The sequence below is a fragment of the Rhipicephalus sanguineus genome, chromosome 7 (assembly GCF_013339695.2).
Source record: "Rhipicephalus sanguineus isolate Rsan-2018 chromosome 7, BIME_Rsan_1.4, whole genome shotgun sequence".
Taxonomy (NCBI): Eukaryota; Metazoa; Arthropoda; class Arachnida; order Ixodida; family Ixodidae; genus Rhipicephalus; species Rhipicephalus sanguineus.
The window spans coordinates 131,074,755-131,094,016 of NC_051182.1; the positions used below are offsets into that span (position 1 = coordinate 131,074,755).

The 19,262-nt window shown below is 47.2% G+C and overlaps 1 protein-coding gene across 1 annotated transcript; it reads left to right on the plus strand.

The window, feature by feature from the left end:
- Nucleotides 1-723: 723 nt before the first annotated feature.
- LOC119399951 (uncharacterized) lies at nucleotides 724-4,511 on the plus strand. Its single transcript, XM_037666858.2, has 2 exons — nucleotides 724-1,898; nucleotides 3,236-4,511. The coding sequence occupies exons 1-2, from the start codon at nucleotides 933-935 to the stop codon at nucleotides 4,136-4,138; spliced, it is 1,869 nt and encodes a 622-aa protein (XP_037522786.1). The 5' UTR covers nucleotides 724-932; the 3' UTR covers nucleotides 4,139-4,511.
- Nucleotides 4,512-19,262: the final 14,751 nt, after the last annotated feature.

Genomic DNA, 19,262 nt, shown 5'->3' on the forward strand with positions numbered 1-19,262 from the left:
CTGCGGTGCCCTCACAATGGCGGCGGACTGTAGTTTGCGAGCGCGGCGCTAGGGGCGCCCTTTTTCGAAAAGGGTCTATAGCGAAAACATAACATCGGCAAGTTTAGCGAGCTACGTTCATTCCCCTGGCAACAACATCGCCAATACGGATCCAATCCAATCCATAGCATCGTCGTCTCACAATTGAATTTTTCGAAAGCATTGTAGTACAGTCACAGTGTACTGAAATGTGCTAGCTTGTTCGTTCAAGTGATTTTCAAAAGCGCAAATCTTGCACGGGACAAGAAGACAGAACACAGAGAACAAGCGATAAACTTTAGAAGGTATCCGTTGCCCACTTTGGCATCTTAGAACCCTGCCTTCACCGTAGCCGTTTGTTGTGCTGCATAGGCTAAAATAATATAAACTAAACGGGAGGTTATGCTGGTAAAGTGCATGTTCTCATAGCCTCCTGGAATACAAGCGGCTGTGGTTTTCCAGGCACGTATGGCAATACTTACTTTTACACTACATTCCCCCTTCTCCAGGCAACTTGGCGAATGGGAATAAATATCACAACTTTGAAACTAAACGTTTCGGATTCGTTTAATTTTTTGTTGCTGCATTTACAATTAAATAAACAAAATGTTACTTAATTGCACGTTTCTTTGTACTTTATGTCCTGTTTGCGTCACGTTGTGCAAGCAATCACCATTGTGTACACGTCACGCCTACGTCACATTCGACAGAAAATGGCGCAAGTCCAGAATAGCGACCCGGAGCTCGGGAGGCTCCTCCGAGGATTCGACTGGCTGCCGTCGTCGGGTGTAGTCTCTACATGGTGTCAGAAGTGGGATGCGGATGATCTGGACACCGACTAGGCAGCGTCGCGATTCGAATTCAGCAGCGCTCAACTGCTTAGGTCGCTAAAGCGTTGGTTCCTGCGCTGAGCCATGAACGACACCAACGCTGCGACTTCACCCGCGGTGAGCTCGCCTACTGGGTCCAACGCAGCCGCTCCGCCATATTCGACAGGACATGTAGTACATCTGCGTCCACCGCCACCATTTGACTTCGAAAATCCCGGATCATGGCCAACGTGGCTTCTACAATTCGAAGACTACTCCTACGCCACGGGACTATACGCTGCGGAACAGCAAGTGCAGGTGCGTTCCATGCTTTACTGCATGGGCCCTCAAGCTAGAGTCGTGTTAGCGTCCACGCCACAGGGAGACGCCGCCCTTCTGGACTTGTCACTTTTAAAAAAGGCCTTCGGTGATCATTTCGTGCCTCCGCCGAATGAACTTTATGAGTCTGCGCGTTTCCATCGCCGCGTTCAAGAGCCCGGTGAGTCCGTCGATGCCTTCTTCACGGCTCTGCGCACAATGGTTAAACGCTGCAACTACAGCTCAAGTAGCGTCGAAGAAAGACTTGTTCGGGACCGCTTTATTGTCGGTTTGCAAAATCAGAAGCTCTCGGACCAGCTTTGCCGCAACCCGAAGTTAACGTTGCAAGAAGTGCTCACTTACGCTCGTCAAGAGGAAGATGCCGAAAAGGAACGCCAACAACGTCTGCGTGAAAACGCCCCTCCGCTGGACGTTGACGCCGCAAGCGTTCGTCGACAAAACGAAACATCAGCAACAAGGCAGAACAACACCTGCGGTTTTTGTGGTCACGCTTCACATGCACGTTCCGACTGCCCGGCTCGTCGCGCAATTTGCAATTACTGTCGCAAATGCGGGTCCTTCGAGGTTGTGTGTCAAGAGAAGAAAAGCGTGGTCAACAACCAGCAACCCAAGCCCTCTTCCAGTTCTATCGAACTCAGTGTTGTGACAGAAAAGCATTTGAACGCCAAGTTCACCGACGTGCTCGTTAACGGACACTGCAGTCGTAATCTTCCCGAAGGAGCAACGATAAAGGTATGCCCTTTTTGGAACACGCGAGCTCAGTCTTTTGCCGCATACCTCTGATGCGTACTGTTGTTACAGCGCTCATCGATTCAAACCACAGTAATCGCACCGCCTGGCTGCCGGCGCTTTTTTTTTTTTTTTTTTGCTCCCACCGCTAAGTGCTGGTCGATCGCTGCGTGGCGCAAGTTGCAGTCGCATTGCATCGCCTACACGCTGCCAGATTTTTAGGTTTATTGGTTTCAAAAAAGTAGTTACAAGATCAGATAGGGTGCGAAGGAGGAAAAGGAGGTAAGAGGGTAAACCGATAGCACAACCATGTACAGCATAGGTGGGAAAGACAAGTATGTGCCAAGCAGCTCCTAGCATAGCATAGCCATACGAGGGTTCCAAAGAGCTGTAGTAGGACCTTGGTGGTTTTGCTTGGCGACGCATTAGTCTGTTGCCAAACAAAGGAGTCAATGGCTTTTAGAAAATAATCATGTTGCTGTCGGCCGCCTGTAGCTGTTGACCCTGGCTGTGGCAGTAGCGATGCTGGCAAAATAGTGAGAGCCGCGAAGTGGCTTGGCATAGGTTACAAACCTGACCATCAAGTCCGTGTTATCTGGGTACTGGGACACGGGCAGCATCAGAATTGAGGTGGCTCATGTGCTTGCAAGCGTGCATAACTGCAGGTCCCAACGCTTGCTTCCTCACCTTCCTGTAGCACCACTAATTGACGCAGACCTAGCGAGCCTTGTAGCGCATAAAAGAAGCAGATGGATAGGACTTCACTGGGCACAGTACCACGAAACGAGCGTTCCCTTCTGAAAGACTTACCCAGGGGTACATGGGTCCCCAGCAATGTGCCGACAAATGACAGACGACCATAGGCATATGCAGGGTTCCCCATTAGAGGGCGCGAAGTCTAATCGCAGCCACCTGGAGAATGAAGACAGCATAGAGAATCCAGCAAATTTGATGAGTTGGAAAACACAGCAGCTATTGTAGTGCCAACAATGAATTTCGATGTGCCGGAGACCAAGTCGGGCTGTGTCGAAACATTAGTGAATGGGCCAAGGTGCAAGATTTCTTCACATCCACTGCAAGTTGTATAGGCAAAGCATTAATTTCCCTTTTGAGTGGTGTGTGTGTGTGTGTGTGTGTTTGTGTGTGAGACTGTGCACCTGGGTTGCATGACTTTGCCAGAGGCTCCTTGCACCATAGTGGCACTTCACCTGCACCATGTTGCAGTCGAGTGCTGCGGTGCACATTTGCACAGAAGGGCTGCGTTACACTGGTGCAGCGAACTGTGCATGTGTCAAACAGACCTTTAATTTGGTTACTTGGTCCCCTCCCTTTATACCCAGATACCGACCACTGCCACCGTGCCGGAGACGGGACGCTCAGACCACACCTTCGTCATAGTCGACGGCGGCGACCTTTGTAGCAAATCGGATGTCCCCAGCCATACTGCAGACATCGACACAGCTCCGAGCACAAGTCTCCTTCTGTATCCGCCAATCCTCGGCGTCCCGTTGGAGTGTCGTGCTGGGTCACCGGTTGAGGAGACGCACACCTGCGTGATGGAGCCTGACAATATAAAATCAGAACCAAAGTCTCCGTGCCATCTCCCAAACAGCCGGGCAGTCTCTCCATCGGAATGCGTTGATTCGGTCTATCCTGTCGGCGTGGCAGTTTCGAGTGCAGACTCTCGCTCAAGCGTACCAAGCACTGACGACGACGATCTTGATTTGCCAGTTACGCCGAGTAGTCCGACTGGATGCGACAGTACACCTTCGGGGATGCCAGTGCAAAGTACGTCTACCGTGAAAACTTTGCCATGCGAAAATCTGTGCCGAGACGTCGGGAACACCGACAGTGATAATTCGCAGAATGTTGACATGGCACCCAAGGCTAACGTGTCTCATTTGCAGCATGGACAAAATTCGATTTCCGAGGTCGTGTCTAGCAACACGGCAGGCAATGATCTGCGGCGTGCCGCTGCGGGCTTTGGCAAATTCAGCAACCGGCTTCACAATAAGCGTTGCAGCAACAGGATGGCGTCGTTGCGATACCGGGCAAGAAAGATACAAGATGTACAACAGGCCGAAGATGAGATTGCGATGCTTACCATGACGAACGCCAGCCTTCGGTTGGAGGTGCGGCGCATTGAGGATGAAATTGCTTACATGAAGGGCGTGTTGCGAGATACGGTTGTAGCGAAAGTGCCAGCGCAGCTGCATGTCATCGCACAATCAAAGGACAAGTGAGGTATGCCCATTTGTAAGTACTTACTGTGAAAGACTATATATGGCCATATCTGTGGCCATATTTGGGCCATGTGTCAAGAAATGCCATCAATCAATCAACTTACTTACAGGACCGTCATGACAGCTCAACGAGTATACGTATTTTTAGTTGGATCTACATGGTTCGAACTCTTGTTGAAACCTTCCGATTATGTTGTTTGCAGCAGCTTTGGAGCATCAAAAGGTGTGCTTTGGAGCAGATTTCTGGGGTCAAACATCATTGTTAATTGAAATTATTTATTTCTGGCAAACACAATTTCCAGTGGTTTTTACTAAACATTCAATACTGATGAATCGGCCAGACTTACCATATATATATATATATATATATATATATATATATATATATATATATATATATATATATATATATATATATATATAATGTGTGTGTGCATGTATATGTGTGTGTGTTCCCATCATTCGAACACCACCACAGCTGACATGAACAACTGAAGACTAGAGACAAGCTAACAAAAGTTACCTTCATTCTAAACCAATAAGACTATAAAGATGAATTAAAAAAGCTTATGCTCCCATCATTAAAGCGCCACGGCCGTTGAGAACCGAGAGAAAAATAGAGATAAGCAATGCACTGCATAGCTGAACCAGACTACACTTCAGAGAAATTTTTTTTAAATGTTGACATTGACGAAACAGAACCGCTGACATGTACAAATGAAAAGACTAGGGAACTGAAATGTCCAGTTTTATTGCAACAGCAGTTACAGATGGACACTCTTGACGGGTTTTCTCCGTCGGCGTCATTTTCCGTGTAAAGTCCAAATTGATACCATTGCACCGCGCAATGTATGTTCTTCGCGCGACTTAACGCACAAGCGCTGGGGACAAATGCGCGGCTGAAGCAGAGATAACACGAGCCGGCCATCTCCGTTGCACGAAGGGTGCATGTGGTGACATTCCCCTATGCGTGATGCCTGCCGTCGATGGCTCCTCAAGCAGAGAGGAAATGGCGAAGGAGCATGAAGGGATCCGGGAGAGGGGAGGGTCTGCGTCGTTCGAGCAGCAACTGCGAACTTTGATCATAAGAGCGCGGTCGCTAGCGCTGACGCGCACACTATCTTGACAGACATCGATCAGCACACGGCCCGCTTACTTCGCGCAGGGGTGAGACAGCTGTGCATATTGCGTATTTTTGATACGATTCCGTTTTCCTGCGCCAAGCTGCTCCAAAAGCATAAAAATTGCAAAAATTGCGCCGAAACGACCTCACAAGCAAGAATTTTCGAGTCCGCTTCAGTTTCAGCGTGGGAAAACGTAACTTTAGAAGCAGGCCAGGGATACGTTCGCAGAACGTTAACGTGCCCAAGCGTATCCTTCTACGCGCCTTTGTAATGGAGGCTTCCATAGTGCTGTGATAACCACGTCTGGGCGGTTGTAAATATGTGTGACCCCCCCCCCCTCCAAAAAAAAAAAATGCGCTGCCGCTCCGCTAGCTTGCTGCTTCTCGGTAGGCTGAGTGTTCTGGCGATAATGTAAACTGTCGCTTAGCGAAAACTATCGAGTGGCATACGTAGCGCGGTTGTTCACTGTCAGTTTCTTTATAGTGCATAGCTTGCTCCTCTGCTAGCTACGGTTTTGGTGTCGACGCTGCTGCGTGTGTTCTCCCGCAATGAGCAAAGGTGAGTATTTTTCGTGTGGATGCCGTGAGCGCGGCATAACTACGCATAAAACGGTAGTAGGCACAAACCACAAAGTTCAAATTTGCATCTCCTGGCTTGCGCCGACGCCGCCAAGGAGGAAATAAATGCAGCGCCGCTGTAAGTAGTGCCTCAAGTGCGCACGACAAAGCTTTTTTTTTTTTTTGTTCGTTTGCCGCAGCGCTGATTCGGGCTCTCTCGTACGACCGTATAGTGGCGACATCAAGGAGCGTTTCGAAACTATTACGGTTGCAACGGCGCTACTGGCGCTACGCTTGCAGGGGGGTCTGTTATGCCAGGGCTCCCAACCCAAACTTCCTTGCTTCGGCAAGGCATTCAAGCTGGTAGAACGTCTGACGCAAGTGGTGTCGACATCGCTATACTGTCTGATGCAACCGACGTCGACACCAGCGAGGTGCCATGTAACCCCCGGCAACTCCTGCGATGCGTCTGACGCAACCGACGGCAATTTCGCAACGTGCGGCAAGCCCTCTCATCCACGGGTGCGATTCTAGCCAGCGACCAACGGCGGTTCCTGATTGGAGGCTTCGAACTACTGGCTGATGCAAGCTGCGCGGAGAGGGGGAGCAGCGAACGAAGAAATCCCGAGTCGTCGTCGCACCAGTCGCACCGGTCGCACCTCAGTGCGAGCCCCATAAGCTGTCGGCCCCAGTGCCGAATATGTAACGCCTCTGTTTATACGTATATAAATTTGCCTTAACTCACCGTCGCCTTGTCCGCTCCGTCTATCAACTCTGCGCAGAAGCAGCCGCAAGCTGAGACACCCGATACCCAACAGGCCGCACGCGCGCGCGTTTGACGACTTGTGTACCAGCTGTAAGGTTTCTCGGCGCTCGCGGCGCATTCTTGAAGGCGGTCCCGCACGAGGTGGCAGCGAACGGTGGTGCAGCGCGCTTTTATCATCTATTAAAAGCTCACGGTACACTTGACGCTACGCCACCCGCGCGGCCGATTACAGTAAAACCTCGGTGATACGAATCTCGCGGGGTTGCCAAAAATATTTGTATCACCCGAAATTCGTATCACCAGAAATCATGAAAAGTTAGTATATGCGACAAAAGAAAGTTGGCATGTTTTGATTCAGTGTTTCTCAGGGCCGCACCGACGTTATGAACAGCTCTAAATGGTTACCGGTAAAGTTTTTAGACGTCAACGATCATACTTGTACTCGTAAATATAACGTGCGTGCGCGCGTGTGTAGTTAATGAACCAGATGTGTTGTGACCCGTGACCGCTGGTAGATCCTGCATCCTGCCTAATCTTACTACGCTTTCCTGCATAATATCAGAGTACAGCGGCGAAAGTGACTTTAAGAAGCGCTTTGCACGCGATAGATGAAGCCAGAAAATTTTATAATCGCTTTCCTTTGTTGCTGTTACTTTCTTATCGCGGTGGTTTTAGGGATGGTTTTCGGGAGATTTGCGGCCGTGCCCACACAATCGGGAGGTCTGCTCAACATTCGGGAGTCTCCCGTGCGAATCGAAGAGTTGACGTGTGCGCGTACGTTTCGAGGCCTAGCTCCTTCGCAGAGACCGTCCGCTTCGTCTCGGGGTCTTCGTCTACCTTTCATGGGACTTCATGATAGACCCGCAGCCCAAGTTTCAGTCTTGTTTCATAGAACGTCTGATTGCGAGGACATGGCTTGCATCGACGTGGCAGGCACGTGTTTACACAGAACAAAGACGCTGCTGCCTCGAGCACAGCAGCGCGCGTTAACGCGTTGAAAAAAATAAAGAAAGAAACGCAGCGTCAACGCCATCCGTAATCTAAATGCGAAGGTGCATAAAGGCATCCAAGATTCGCGTGCACAATCTCGGAGGCAACGACGCACTGTTGACAGTCGCGCAGCGCGCATGCCCGCACCCGCCGCGTATTCCGCGACAGTGCGGGCAGCACCTGTTCGTTTGCTGTGCGTTCGCGTACCTTCGTATCAAACGTCGCGAGGGGAAAATCAGTTCGCAACAACCGTACTCCAATACCTTGCAGGCTAATGGGCCTTGGCCGGGACTACAGAAAAATTCGTGTCACCCCGAAATTCGTACGAGCCGTGATCGTATCACCGAGGTTTTACTGTATTGTGATAGGGTGCGCAGGGTTCGTTCCCCTTCAGTACAGGGAGGGCGAAGGTTCATCGCAGCCAGTGATGTTCCGTCCCGCACCGAAGAATTCCTTTTCCGAGGCACGAAAATTCCCTATTTCAGGCATTTCCCCCTGCATACATCGCCAAAAATCCCCGCATATTTCTCTGCACAAGGACAGTAATATAACAACATTATATATATATATACATATATATATATATATATATATATATATATATATATATATATATATATATATATATATATATATATATATATATATATATATATATATATACATACACACACACACATAAACAACTGAAGACTAGAGACAAGCTAACAAACCAATGAGACTATAAAGATGAATTAAAAAAGCTTATGCTCCCATCATTAAAACGCCACGGCCGTTGAGAACCGAGAGAAAAATAGAGATAAGCAATGCACTGCATAGCTAAACCCATCTACATTTCAGAGAATTTTTTTTTTATTGTTGACATTGACAAAACACAACTGCTGACATGTACAAATGAAAAGACTAGAGAACTGAAATGTCCACTTTTATTGCAATAGCAGTTACATATGGACACTCTTGACGGGCTTTCTCCGTCGGCGTCATTTTCCGTATAAAGTCCAAATTGATACCATTGATACCATTGCCATATATATATATATATATATATATATATATATATATATATATATATATATATATATATATATATGCGTGTGTGTTTCCGGCTCTTCCCACTGTTTTCTGTTTGTGCCTGTGCTCTTGCACAACTCACAGCATTGCCTCCGAGATCGGCTTTAAATACTACGATGGAGCTACCTTGGAGCTCGCTTTAAGGAGATATGCGATGCGGAAGAAATGCTGCACATACTCATTTGGGTACACACAGCCGCTGAATGAAAAGAAAACTTTATCATTATTTGTTACTGAGTGCCGTGGCGTACATTAATGCGGCTAGCAGATGGTCTATATACGCACCACGTTTTGTAAAAAACCGCACGTCAGGTTTTCAATAATGGTGACTAAATCCCTTACAATAAGGCAAGCTTTTATCGTGGCGTTTCACATTTTATTGACTTGATTAGGAGCGGTTCTGCAAACCGCCGTACAGAAAACAAGATAATAAATGTGAGGTGACTAGAACCTAGTGACTGGGGAACCTTTCAGTCGACCTGCAGGACTTTTGCTTGCCTGGAACGGGGAAAAAAACAAAAACAAGGTCTCTCAAATATATAAAGATAGAATCACAGCACAATGACTATAGAACATGTCAGCCGTCTTGGGCAAACCGATAAACCGCCATCTTGAGCGGCTTGTTGATCTTTGGGTTTAGTTCACTGGAGTGTTCTCCTGTGTGTGAAGATTGATGTGTTTGGGCGTCACCTTGAAGCTGTTACAGCCAGGGGCGTAGCCAGAAATTTTTTTCAGGGGGGGGGGGGGGGGTTCAATCATACTTTTTATTACTTTATGTATGTTCGTGCATGCGTTTGTATGTGTGCGTGTATATATACGCAAGCAAAACTGAAAAATTTTGGGGAGGGGGGAGGGTTTGAATCCCCCCCCCCTGGCTACACCCCTGGTTACAGCAGATCCCTTTTGAGTGAAATCTTGAACGCGTCACTATCGTGGCGTTCAATGTGTCACTGCCTAACCTATTGCGCTTCCGTGTTTTCACAAAATGCGCTCTACATATGCGTTGTGGGATACATAAGGTTTATAAACCTTTTTGCCAGCTCAGAGAGCGATGGCACCTGTTCACGGCCTTGATATGATAGGGCAACATCAGCCTGAAGAAACGACCTTTTATCGGCGGATCTTTGTAGGGAAGTCGAGTCTTCAGTTGTTGAACTGCGGTGACGTAAAAGTGCAGGCATCTCTTTCTGAATTCGCCCTTGCCTGCGCTGTCCCCTTCAATCAGAGCCAGTTGTTCCTCGCATTCACTTCCCAGATAGACTTGTTCAAGGGGAACGTATGTGCCAGGGTCTTACACGTCGCAGCCCTTCATCTGCAGCTGTTTCGCTGCGACGAAATTCACCAGGAAGCTTTTTATAAGTTTGTCACTTTTGCGATGCAGAGTATGCACGAGCACTTCCTCTGACTGAAACAGGGCATTGAAAACAGCGATGCTCTTGAGAGAGAACCTGAGAAAAAACAGGTACGCCCTGTTGCAAGGATTTCTCATGGTTTCAAGCAGGGGCGTAGCCAGAAATTTTTTTCGGGGGGGGGGGGGGGGGGTTCAACCATACTTTACGTATGTTCGTGCGTGCGTTTGTATGTGTGCGTGTATATATACGCAAGCAAAACTGAAAAATTTCGGGGCGGGGGTTTGAACCCCCCCCCCCTTGCTACGCCCCTGGTTTCAAGGCATCGATCTGCACGCGTGCAGCGATGAAGAAGTGCTCCAGGGCAGTCCACTGCTCCAACAGCCGGTTAACGCAGTTAAACAGCGCTAGCCAGCGAGTGTTACGTGGCTTTAAAAGGTTATGTTTTTCCATTCGGAAAAGCTCCTGAATTTCTTGTATCATCGCGCAACTTTTTGTGCTTCCCGAAACGTAGTTTACAATGCTGTGAAGCATCTCTTCCAGGGTTCTCGTTAGGCATGCAGCAGCAGCGCTTGCAGCAAGATGCGCTGAGTGACATATGCATCGAATAACGACCAGGTGCTTATTCACTTCAAGCGGGTCATTACCGAGTTATGCTTTCCCACCATAAGGCTCGCGTTATCAGATGCAAGGCCTATGGTATTTTTTAGTGGAATACCTCTCTTTTCGAAGCACCGTTCGATGGCTGAGAACACACTTTCACCTGTCCAGTCGGCGGCATTAACTTGAACAAGTTCCAACAAATCTGTCTTCACTTTTCCTGAAATCTTGTCTACATACCGTACCAAGACACAAAGTTGTTTCTGGCTGCTGATATCGGTGGTTTCGTCAATTTAAATAGAAAACTCCGTTTCTCGCAGCGCTTGAACTAACTCCCCAGTCTCAACAGGTGCCAGAATGTTCTTCGCAATGTTAGTACATTTTTTTCGGCCAAGTGTCACTTGATCTATCACTTTGGACAGAAATTTCTTTCAACAGCGGCACAAGGTGATCAACCACTTCGAAAGCGATGTTGTGTGTAGCGAAGAACGCTGCCAGTTTGATCGCCGTCTTTACCGGGTCATTTTCAGCGTGGGCTTTCTCAAAAATAGCACTTATCGACAGCGTGTCGTTGATCGATTTCATAGCCACCTGGTGTTTCGCGGTTTTGCCAGCAGGCTTTGCCCTTCGCTTAGTCGTGTTATACAAGCCGTCCTTTAAATTCCGGCAGGCCGAGCCACTCCGATCAAAACAGCTTCACGAATGTTTTTCTCGTTTGTTTTGCCCGTTTAGGATCTGGTGGTCCGGCGCCGTCATCCGTTCTGTCCATGGAGGAAGGAAAAATAAGGAGAGGCCCTGACGTCACATTCGTGAAGCCTCCGCATCGCGAACGCCCGCATTGCCTCCTAGCGAAGGAGCAGCGAAACATTTCGCGATTTCCGGCGCGTCGTTTGCAAGCGCATGCGCGCATCAAGCGAGTCGCGAAACTTTTGCAGCCTTTTTTTTTAGAGTTTCTTATATTATTGTAAGAAACTCTATGGTACCGGGTGTCACTTTTCATGTGTATACGTACACATTCGGTTCATTACTGATCACTAAGGCATGGTATTTGCATGCGGAGCTCTCGGATGTGCGCTCTGTTGCTTCTTACTCGTTGTGTCAACTCGGAACACACTTGAAATTTTGTTTTTGGCGTGTGACGCGCCGTACATACCATGCGCTGAAGGCATCGTACGTTTTAGAGGCTGTGTCGTTCAAACAGAAGGGCAATAAACTTTTGGCGGTGTGCGCTCGCTGCGTGCTTGTGTTGTGTGCGCACTGGAATTAGAAACCTTACGTGCACGATCGCGTATACACTACAGCGCGGTGTCTTCTTTTCTATGTGAAGTTACGTCAACTATAGGTTGGCGTTGCGCCGAATAGCTACTGCGCTCACTCCATATGCACGAGCAAAGAACCGCTAATCGGGCAATAGATCTGGAAATCGGGCTACGAGAAAGGAAAAGAAAGGCCTAACGCCCAGCAGAACGCGTAAGTCACTGCTAGGTGAGTTCGAATACGATAAGGCAGGGGCTGAATGTTTTTGATTGCGGCACGTACCGGTACTCTCTGTATTGTTGCACAAAAACGCTCCACGAAGAGTTTCTGCACGTAGCGCTTCGGCCTGCCACGCACGAACAGCCTGGTAAACGCCTGATTGCAACATTTTACTGCGTGCGAACCGCACAATACGCGCTAAGTTTACGCCGGGACTACAGATCCGAGCAGAAGCGAACCACCGCGGAGAGCACGCCGCCAGAGACGCCGCGGGGCGTCTGCTGTTTTGTTTGCCCCATTATCCATACCGCTTTGTTTGCCCATGGTTTGCCCCATAAATCTGGCGCCACTTCCGCCACTTTTCGCAATGCATTGGGATGCGATAGGGCTTCTCCTTAGTTTTTCCTTCCTCCATGAGTCCATGACTTCTGACAAAACAGCTGATGCAGCCAACACGTGCAACGAAACTACGAAACAAGTTTGCCGCTCCTCTTTATTGGATTGGATGCTTTTGGCTTGTTGCGCACATTGTTGCCAATTTATGGCGAAAAGATAATGGCTTCCACTAGGGTGTGCTGCGATGGCAATCTACGATCCGGGTAGAGTGTACTAGAACTCTAGTACACTCTAATCCGGGAGAGGTTCTTTGCAGTACGTTCCACATGATTTCGATCGTGGCGCCGTCACTTCGTAGCGGAGCTCTTTGGAACGCCGCTTCGCCGACTCATGGGTGTTCTCTGGCCGGCTGGTGTTGACGGATCTGCTGCGCTCGAACGAGTCCCAGCGTTTATTTCACGGTGTAAGGAAGTATTTTTCTGGCACCGTGGTTTGTCTCTGTACCGACGACGATGACCGCGAGTCGTCACAATACAAATGCAGCCCGTTAAACCTATCAAACCGATCGGCCCTAGTGGCGCAGCGGTTAACGTGTCGTGCTCGAAACTGCGAGGACGTCAGTTCGAACCTCGCTGCTGGCCCGTGTCTTTTTTTTCCTTTTTTTTTTTCTTTTTTTTTCCGGCAGGGTATTGTTTGGTGTTGCATTAGTCTGTTACCAGACTGAGAAGCGCGAAGCGGCTCGTGGGTTACGTGCGCCCCAGTGACACGGGCACACCACGGACGCTGGCACGGACGGGCTGCCGGCTAAACAGCGCGTGGCCGCGACAGCGGCCAGTAGCGCGTGACGGAGACCCTGCCAACCGGCCATTGAGCGTTAGCGAAATGGCCGCACTCCCGAAGCGAGGGCGAAGCCATGAATAGTTTTCCGCGCCCGAAGGGCGCAGAGGGCCTTCACTGAGCAACAGGAAAATGGCCCTTTAAAGTGCCGGCGCCACAATCGAAAATCCCTAGAGATTCTGTCCCCAGGTACCTAGCCGTCGAACACAAAAGGATTCGTGCACACGCATGCGCAAAGGAGACCCATGTGGAACGTACTGCAAAGAACCTCTCCCCTACGATCCATCATGTGCTGTAAATGCGGTAAATGCATTGTGCACATGTTGGTTTTGAGTCTAGCACCCGGAGTGAACAAAAAGACGCTCCGTGTAGATAAATAGAACGAATTTCAAAGGCTATGATCTTGCGTGCTACATGCGCCGGAAACGATGGGAGAATCCGAAGGCGCCTCGTGACCGAAATGTTTTGAACATTATAAAAAAATTGTTCTGTCCCCGAAATTCCCTGCAATATAGCGAAGATTCCCTTTTTCCTTTTCGTCTAAAATGAGGGTCTAAAATTCCCTGAAAAAGGGAAAATTTTCCTGCACGGAACATCACTGATCGCAGCGCCCCCAATCCCGATTAAGTCAAAGCATGGGCGGTATGCGGCAGACATTGCCCCCCCCCCCTCTCCACGAAGGGGAACACTGACCTACAGGAAGCTCTGGGAAAGCTTGAAAAGCTAAATAAGCAGACCAACAAAAAGTGAAAGCAGTAATCTGCTAAATGGTATTGCTTATCTAAAGCAAAGACCTATACCGCTATGTGACTACAATTCTTGTGCAATCAGTCTATTTTTTTATTATTTGAGAGGTGTGATATTTTTCTTTTCTTATTTTCAAATGTAAGGTGAACCTAATTGGAAAACTTTTTTTTATCTATTTCATTTGTTGTAACCCAGGTTACATAAATTGCGTGGTTTGTAAAAAGGGAGTGTAGTTCACACCTGGCGATAATCTGTTAAAAAAAGCTTTCTCCAAAGGTTGTTTGAATGCTATGTGTATTCTGAGCCGACTAAAATATATGCTTGTTCCTCCAAGTTGCTACAAATCTGTTTTTTCAAGCTCCAAAAATGACATAATAAATGCCGCTAACTGCTCACAAACAAGGTTCTCCTGCTCCTAAATTGAAATTTTGCTGCTTCCAAAACTGCTCCCAAATCGACTTCAGCCGTCTCACCCCTGTTCGCGTTGAGACGACAGGCAACATGAAAACCCATGAAACACGAAACCTCTATAAAAGGTTTTATAGAGGTTTATAGAGATTTTAAACGTTTTAAGGACGTTTTATAGAGGTTATGTGTTTCATGGGAACCGCTTCGCTTCCTGCAGCGGCCATATTCCCTTACACCAGAGTTTTGTAGAGTTATGCAAGAATTGATCCAAGAGAGTTAGCTGCTAGCCTTACTTCATCTAACTTTCCTATTTGTTGCTATCGCATTCACTGCTTCGTCCTTGTGGTGAAACTGATTTTTTTCGCGCCGTCAATAACATTACGGGGAGCACGCTAGGCGATGATGACGATATGAGCTCGCATGGGCGTGCCATGTCATGGGTGACAACGGCACATGAAGGCACCAAAGACCGCTTGGGAGCAGGTTCGGCACAAAAATGCATTTTGGAGCAGTATGGTGCAGCAGAAGCAAATGGGAACAGCGTGGTACAAATGGCGCAGGACTTCCAGTGTGTATTTTGCTTTGGGCATATTCCATATTTCTTTCCACTATATATGTTATGTGTCCTTGTTATATGCATCAATGAAATAAAGGCGTTCACCTGAAAATACGCTTTCTGTGTGTTCTGTGTAGCTTCAAGCGTTCGTACAGTTGTCTAAAACATAGATGCCTATCTGGTAATCATCTCATTTCACCTCTTGTGTGGAAGTTCATCCCTCCCATCGCACAGTTAAAGCTTGAACTGAGCGCTGACTTCTAAAAAATTTACTGGCAATCATTCAGAGCTGCGTATAACACCTCTGTGGCCCTGGGAAACAATAAACAAGAGCGTGCGGCAGTCTTCTTTTTTCGCCACCTCAACTCGCTCCTGCTTCATGAATCTAACGAATTTTGAAGTCGCCAGGTTGGCAGTTCCACATTAGCATTTGCAGCGGCAAATGCTAATGTGAACTTCATCATAATTTGCACTGTGGGGTGGTTCAACACTTTGCTTTTATTGAAATAGCAGTGCTCACATGCAGTGTGCACGTGTTAGCTGATGTTAAATAATTTGTACATATCCTTGTTTTCTTGTCTAAAAAACTTCTTTGGTGCTAAAAATGGAGTTTTTTTTTTCGTAACCTGCTCCAAATTTGCATTTTCGTGCTTCAAAAGTAACATTCTGTTGCTCCAAATCCTATTTCGGCTGTCACTTTCGGCATAAGTCACTCACCTGGTGGACACAACTCAAATTGCAATACGTTGCCTCAGAAATATTTTTCAGCTGCTGTCACCATGCTGTAGCAGTTGCCTTATCTCTGCAGTTACACTGAGCGGCTGCGCTGGTTCTTGTTTGTCCCGAGCTTTTCCTCTATTTTCGGCAAGCATATTAATGGAGTGACACCTTTGTTAGTTTTGTTGGATATAAAAAATGTCCATTTTTGCAAGCTTTTCATGACGCTTACTCGTATTTCCAACGAAATGTTATGTGCAGTGCTTACTATGTGCGTGAGCATTCTGAACCCAGACCTTTCAAACACCAACTTCATCACTTGAATGCACACAGGAGTCCTTGCGTTGGACAACTGCTAATCTGACAAGAATGAAACTACGTGCATATAATAAAGCCAAATATTAACAACTGGTAGAAGTAAAATTTTGATTCCGGTACTCATAGATTTTTTATAAATATATCTGTAAGTTTAACATAGTTGAAGCACACAGTTTTAGTAACTCTGTGCCAAAACCGGCTGTTGCAGTTTCGTAAACCACATTAGACCCTCTAATCTGCACGAATGCAATGTATATACACTGATTACGTGCATTTGCTGCGTCCTAACGAACGTTCTGCGAGTCTCACTTGCAAATTAGTGGTATAGTGTACTTCAGTGCGCTCTGTGATGCATCAATATTGTCTGTTTTGGGTGTCTCGAAAGGTACAGTTTACGTAACGGTTATGCTGTTCTTTATTTGTTCGCCTGATGCCTCAGTTCTTTTGTATTGCGAGATTTCTAGAAATTTTCGGTAAAAAAATGACAAGAAATCAGTCATACAGATCCTTCAGTGTGACACAGTGGATGCCAAGCAAAACTATTTTGTCCTTGTCTGTTCAGATGGGAGCTCTTGTGAGTTAATACTTCTTGTAGTAATACTAGTACTACTGATAGTAATGTAACGACATAATGAAGGAAAATCCAGAGAAGTGGGTGGTGCATGATTGTGTTGGTGGGCCATCTTGACTCTGCCTATCCATACCCACAAATGTACAGAGAATGCAGGAAGGATGTACAGTGTACATCCACATATGTACAGTACTCACGGATTGAAATGCGACAGTTCAGAGCTAAGTGATGCGCATACTTTCGCTCCCACAGTCTTCAGTTCGTGTCGTATCGGCGCAATTTAAACTTGAACACTTACATTGGACCCAGCGTTACCTTTAGCAGCCAGATTCATAGCAACACGGCGTGGTTATCTCTAGCGATTGCGCAGACCAGTTATACTGAAAGGTTTGATGTTGTGTTTCAATCCGCGATTACTGTACGTACACATTTGCATCTTTCCTGCGTCTTCAACAAATACTGGTGGAGGTGCAGGGTAGCGTTGGGAGCAATGTAAATATTGCTCACACAATATTAGTGAGATTATGCACTGCGTATGTTGCATCTATAAAGGCATTGCGCACGTAAGAACACATTTTTCATAATGCGCTTGAGCAGAAGTTCTGTGCACATGCTCCATACAAAATGTGGTGTTACACACGCAACACTGTTGTGAATACAACAAATGCCGTACTAAAGCTTGCTAGTAATGAAACACCACATTAACCCTTTGCAGTCCGAAACCTTTACCCACCTTCCATCCGTTCCGGTCCGAAACTAAAAAAAGCAAAGGTCAAGTAAACAAAGTTTACTTACTCTCTTAAAAGATGGGCACTATGTAGTGAGAAAATGCGTGCGTGAATCAACCATAAAAAAACTTGTCCAGCAGTGCCTGACAATTGACCACTGCGGACATGTTTTGTCGGGAGGGGTCTGACAACGGACCGCAATGCCTTCCATGATTTTCAGCCCATACACACGTAAAAAAGAAAGAAGCAATTTCTTCGAACCACCGAAAATATTTTATTGGGTCTCTCTGCCACACTCCAACGAAAACTTTGCCCGAAGGGTGCAGCACTGCCAGTCACTCGTCGCAAAGTGCACTTTCATCCCAACACGGCTTTGCAGGTTTGCGCATGTGTGTGTATAAATTACTGTACAAAAAAACGAAAGCCCTGCTCACATTCAGGTTATCGCACCTTTCCGCTTGACGGGCCAGTCCTGTCTGCGCGAATCGCACAACAAACAACACTGCCGGGGAGAGGCCATTCCTTCTCAAGGTACACGTGGAAAAAACGTTGGGTCGCCGCCGGCAGAAACTGCCCTTACGCTACTAGCGTCACGCGTGACGGTCAATGGGACCACGCCACACAGTGTCACAATGCGTGACAGTCAACAGGACCACACGGACAAGTTTCTCACACAAGCTTCGGTTACAATGTGGGCTCATGCAAATGGATGCAGCCTTGCCAAAATTTGTTAAAAACAAGCGAGACATCGAAGGAAACCACACGTTTGTCAGACTGAGCACAGTTAAAGGCCATTTTATGCAAACGAGTAGACACTTAAAAGGCCCTTGAGAAAATAGCGAGACAGACAGATTGGATGTTATTTTTTGTAGAGGCAAGCAAATCACAAATAATGACGACGCACTGGCTTTTGGTGTGTACAGCAAACACAGTTGTCAGCAAACGGTATGTGAAGCACCAGATTGTTAAAAACCAACGAGGCAGACATTCAGGGGAGGATGGATGCTTGAAGAGGTGAAAAATTCTTGAACACGAGGTGTCATTGGAGCCAACGTTTCGACAAGCGGACTTGTCGTCTTCAAGGCAGTTACAGTCACGGTAAGGACAAGTCCGCTTGTCGAAACATTGGCTCCAGTGACACGCTGCATTCACGAATTTTTCATCTCTGAAAACCAATGAGATGTCACGAGAGACCACACATTCATTAAAGTAAACGCCATGGTATGTAAATGAGCGTGCATTTTAAGAACCCCCAATAAACCAATAAGCCTGAAACAAATCAGACGCATCTTCATAAAGACAAATAAACTGCTTCATTAACATCACTGCAATGCAGCTTGATGATGCCCCGGCCAACTCGGTTATCACAAAATGACATTTGAGACATCCCTGTCACACGAGCGTGTCCATGGACCTGTGGCACAACAGAGACGGTGGTGTCGGGTGTTGAAAATATGAAATGGCGTGTAGAAAAGCACGTAGATGCAGCTCCTAGCAACAGCGACTGTGGTGGCCATGTTTTCTGTCTACAAGCACCTTGTTTGCGAAAGCACTCGCGATAGCCGAACCCTCAGTCCCACCAACAGGTGTACATTACTACAAAGGTGACCACACACACAAACAGTCGGTGCTTGTATATTTGTACAAGCATTTGAACAGATCCTGCAACGTTTTTGCTGATAAGCCTTTCACAGCATTTGTGTCCTCAAAGAGAAGCATGGGCTGCCAAATGCTTTGGACAAACGAAAGAGTAGCCTAAGTGTAATTTTGAGGTGCAGTGAAGAATATGCTTCCTGGGTCTATCAGTGCGGAGGCTTTCTTGTTCTGCTGACACTGCACAATTTGATTGAGCAACAGCAAGCTTTGATATATGATTTAAACCGCAAGCTTTGTATGTGGGAGACAGTGGGATTGAATTCTTGTGCCATCGAGTACCCACTGGTTTATTTTCTAATAGGTGAAGATCTCACCCC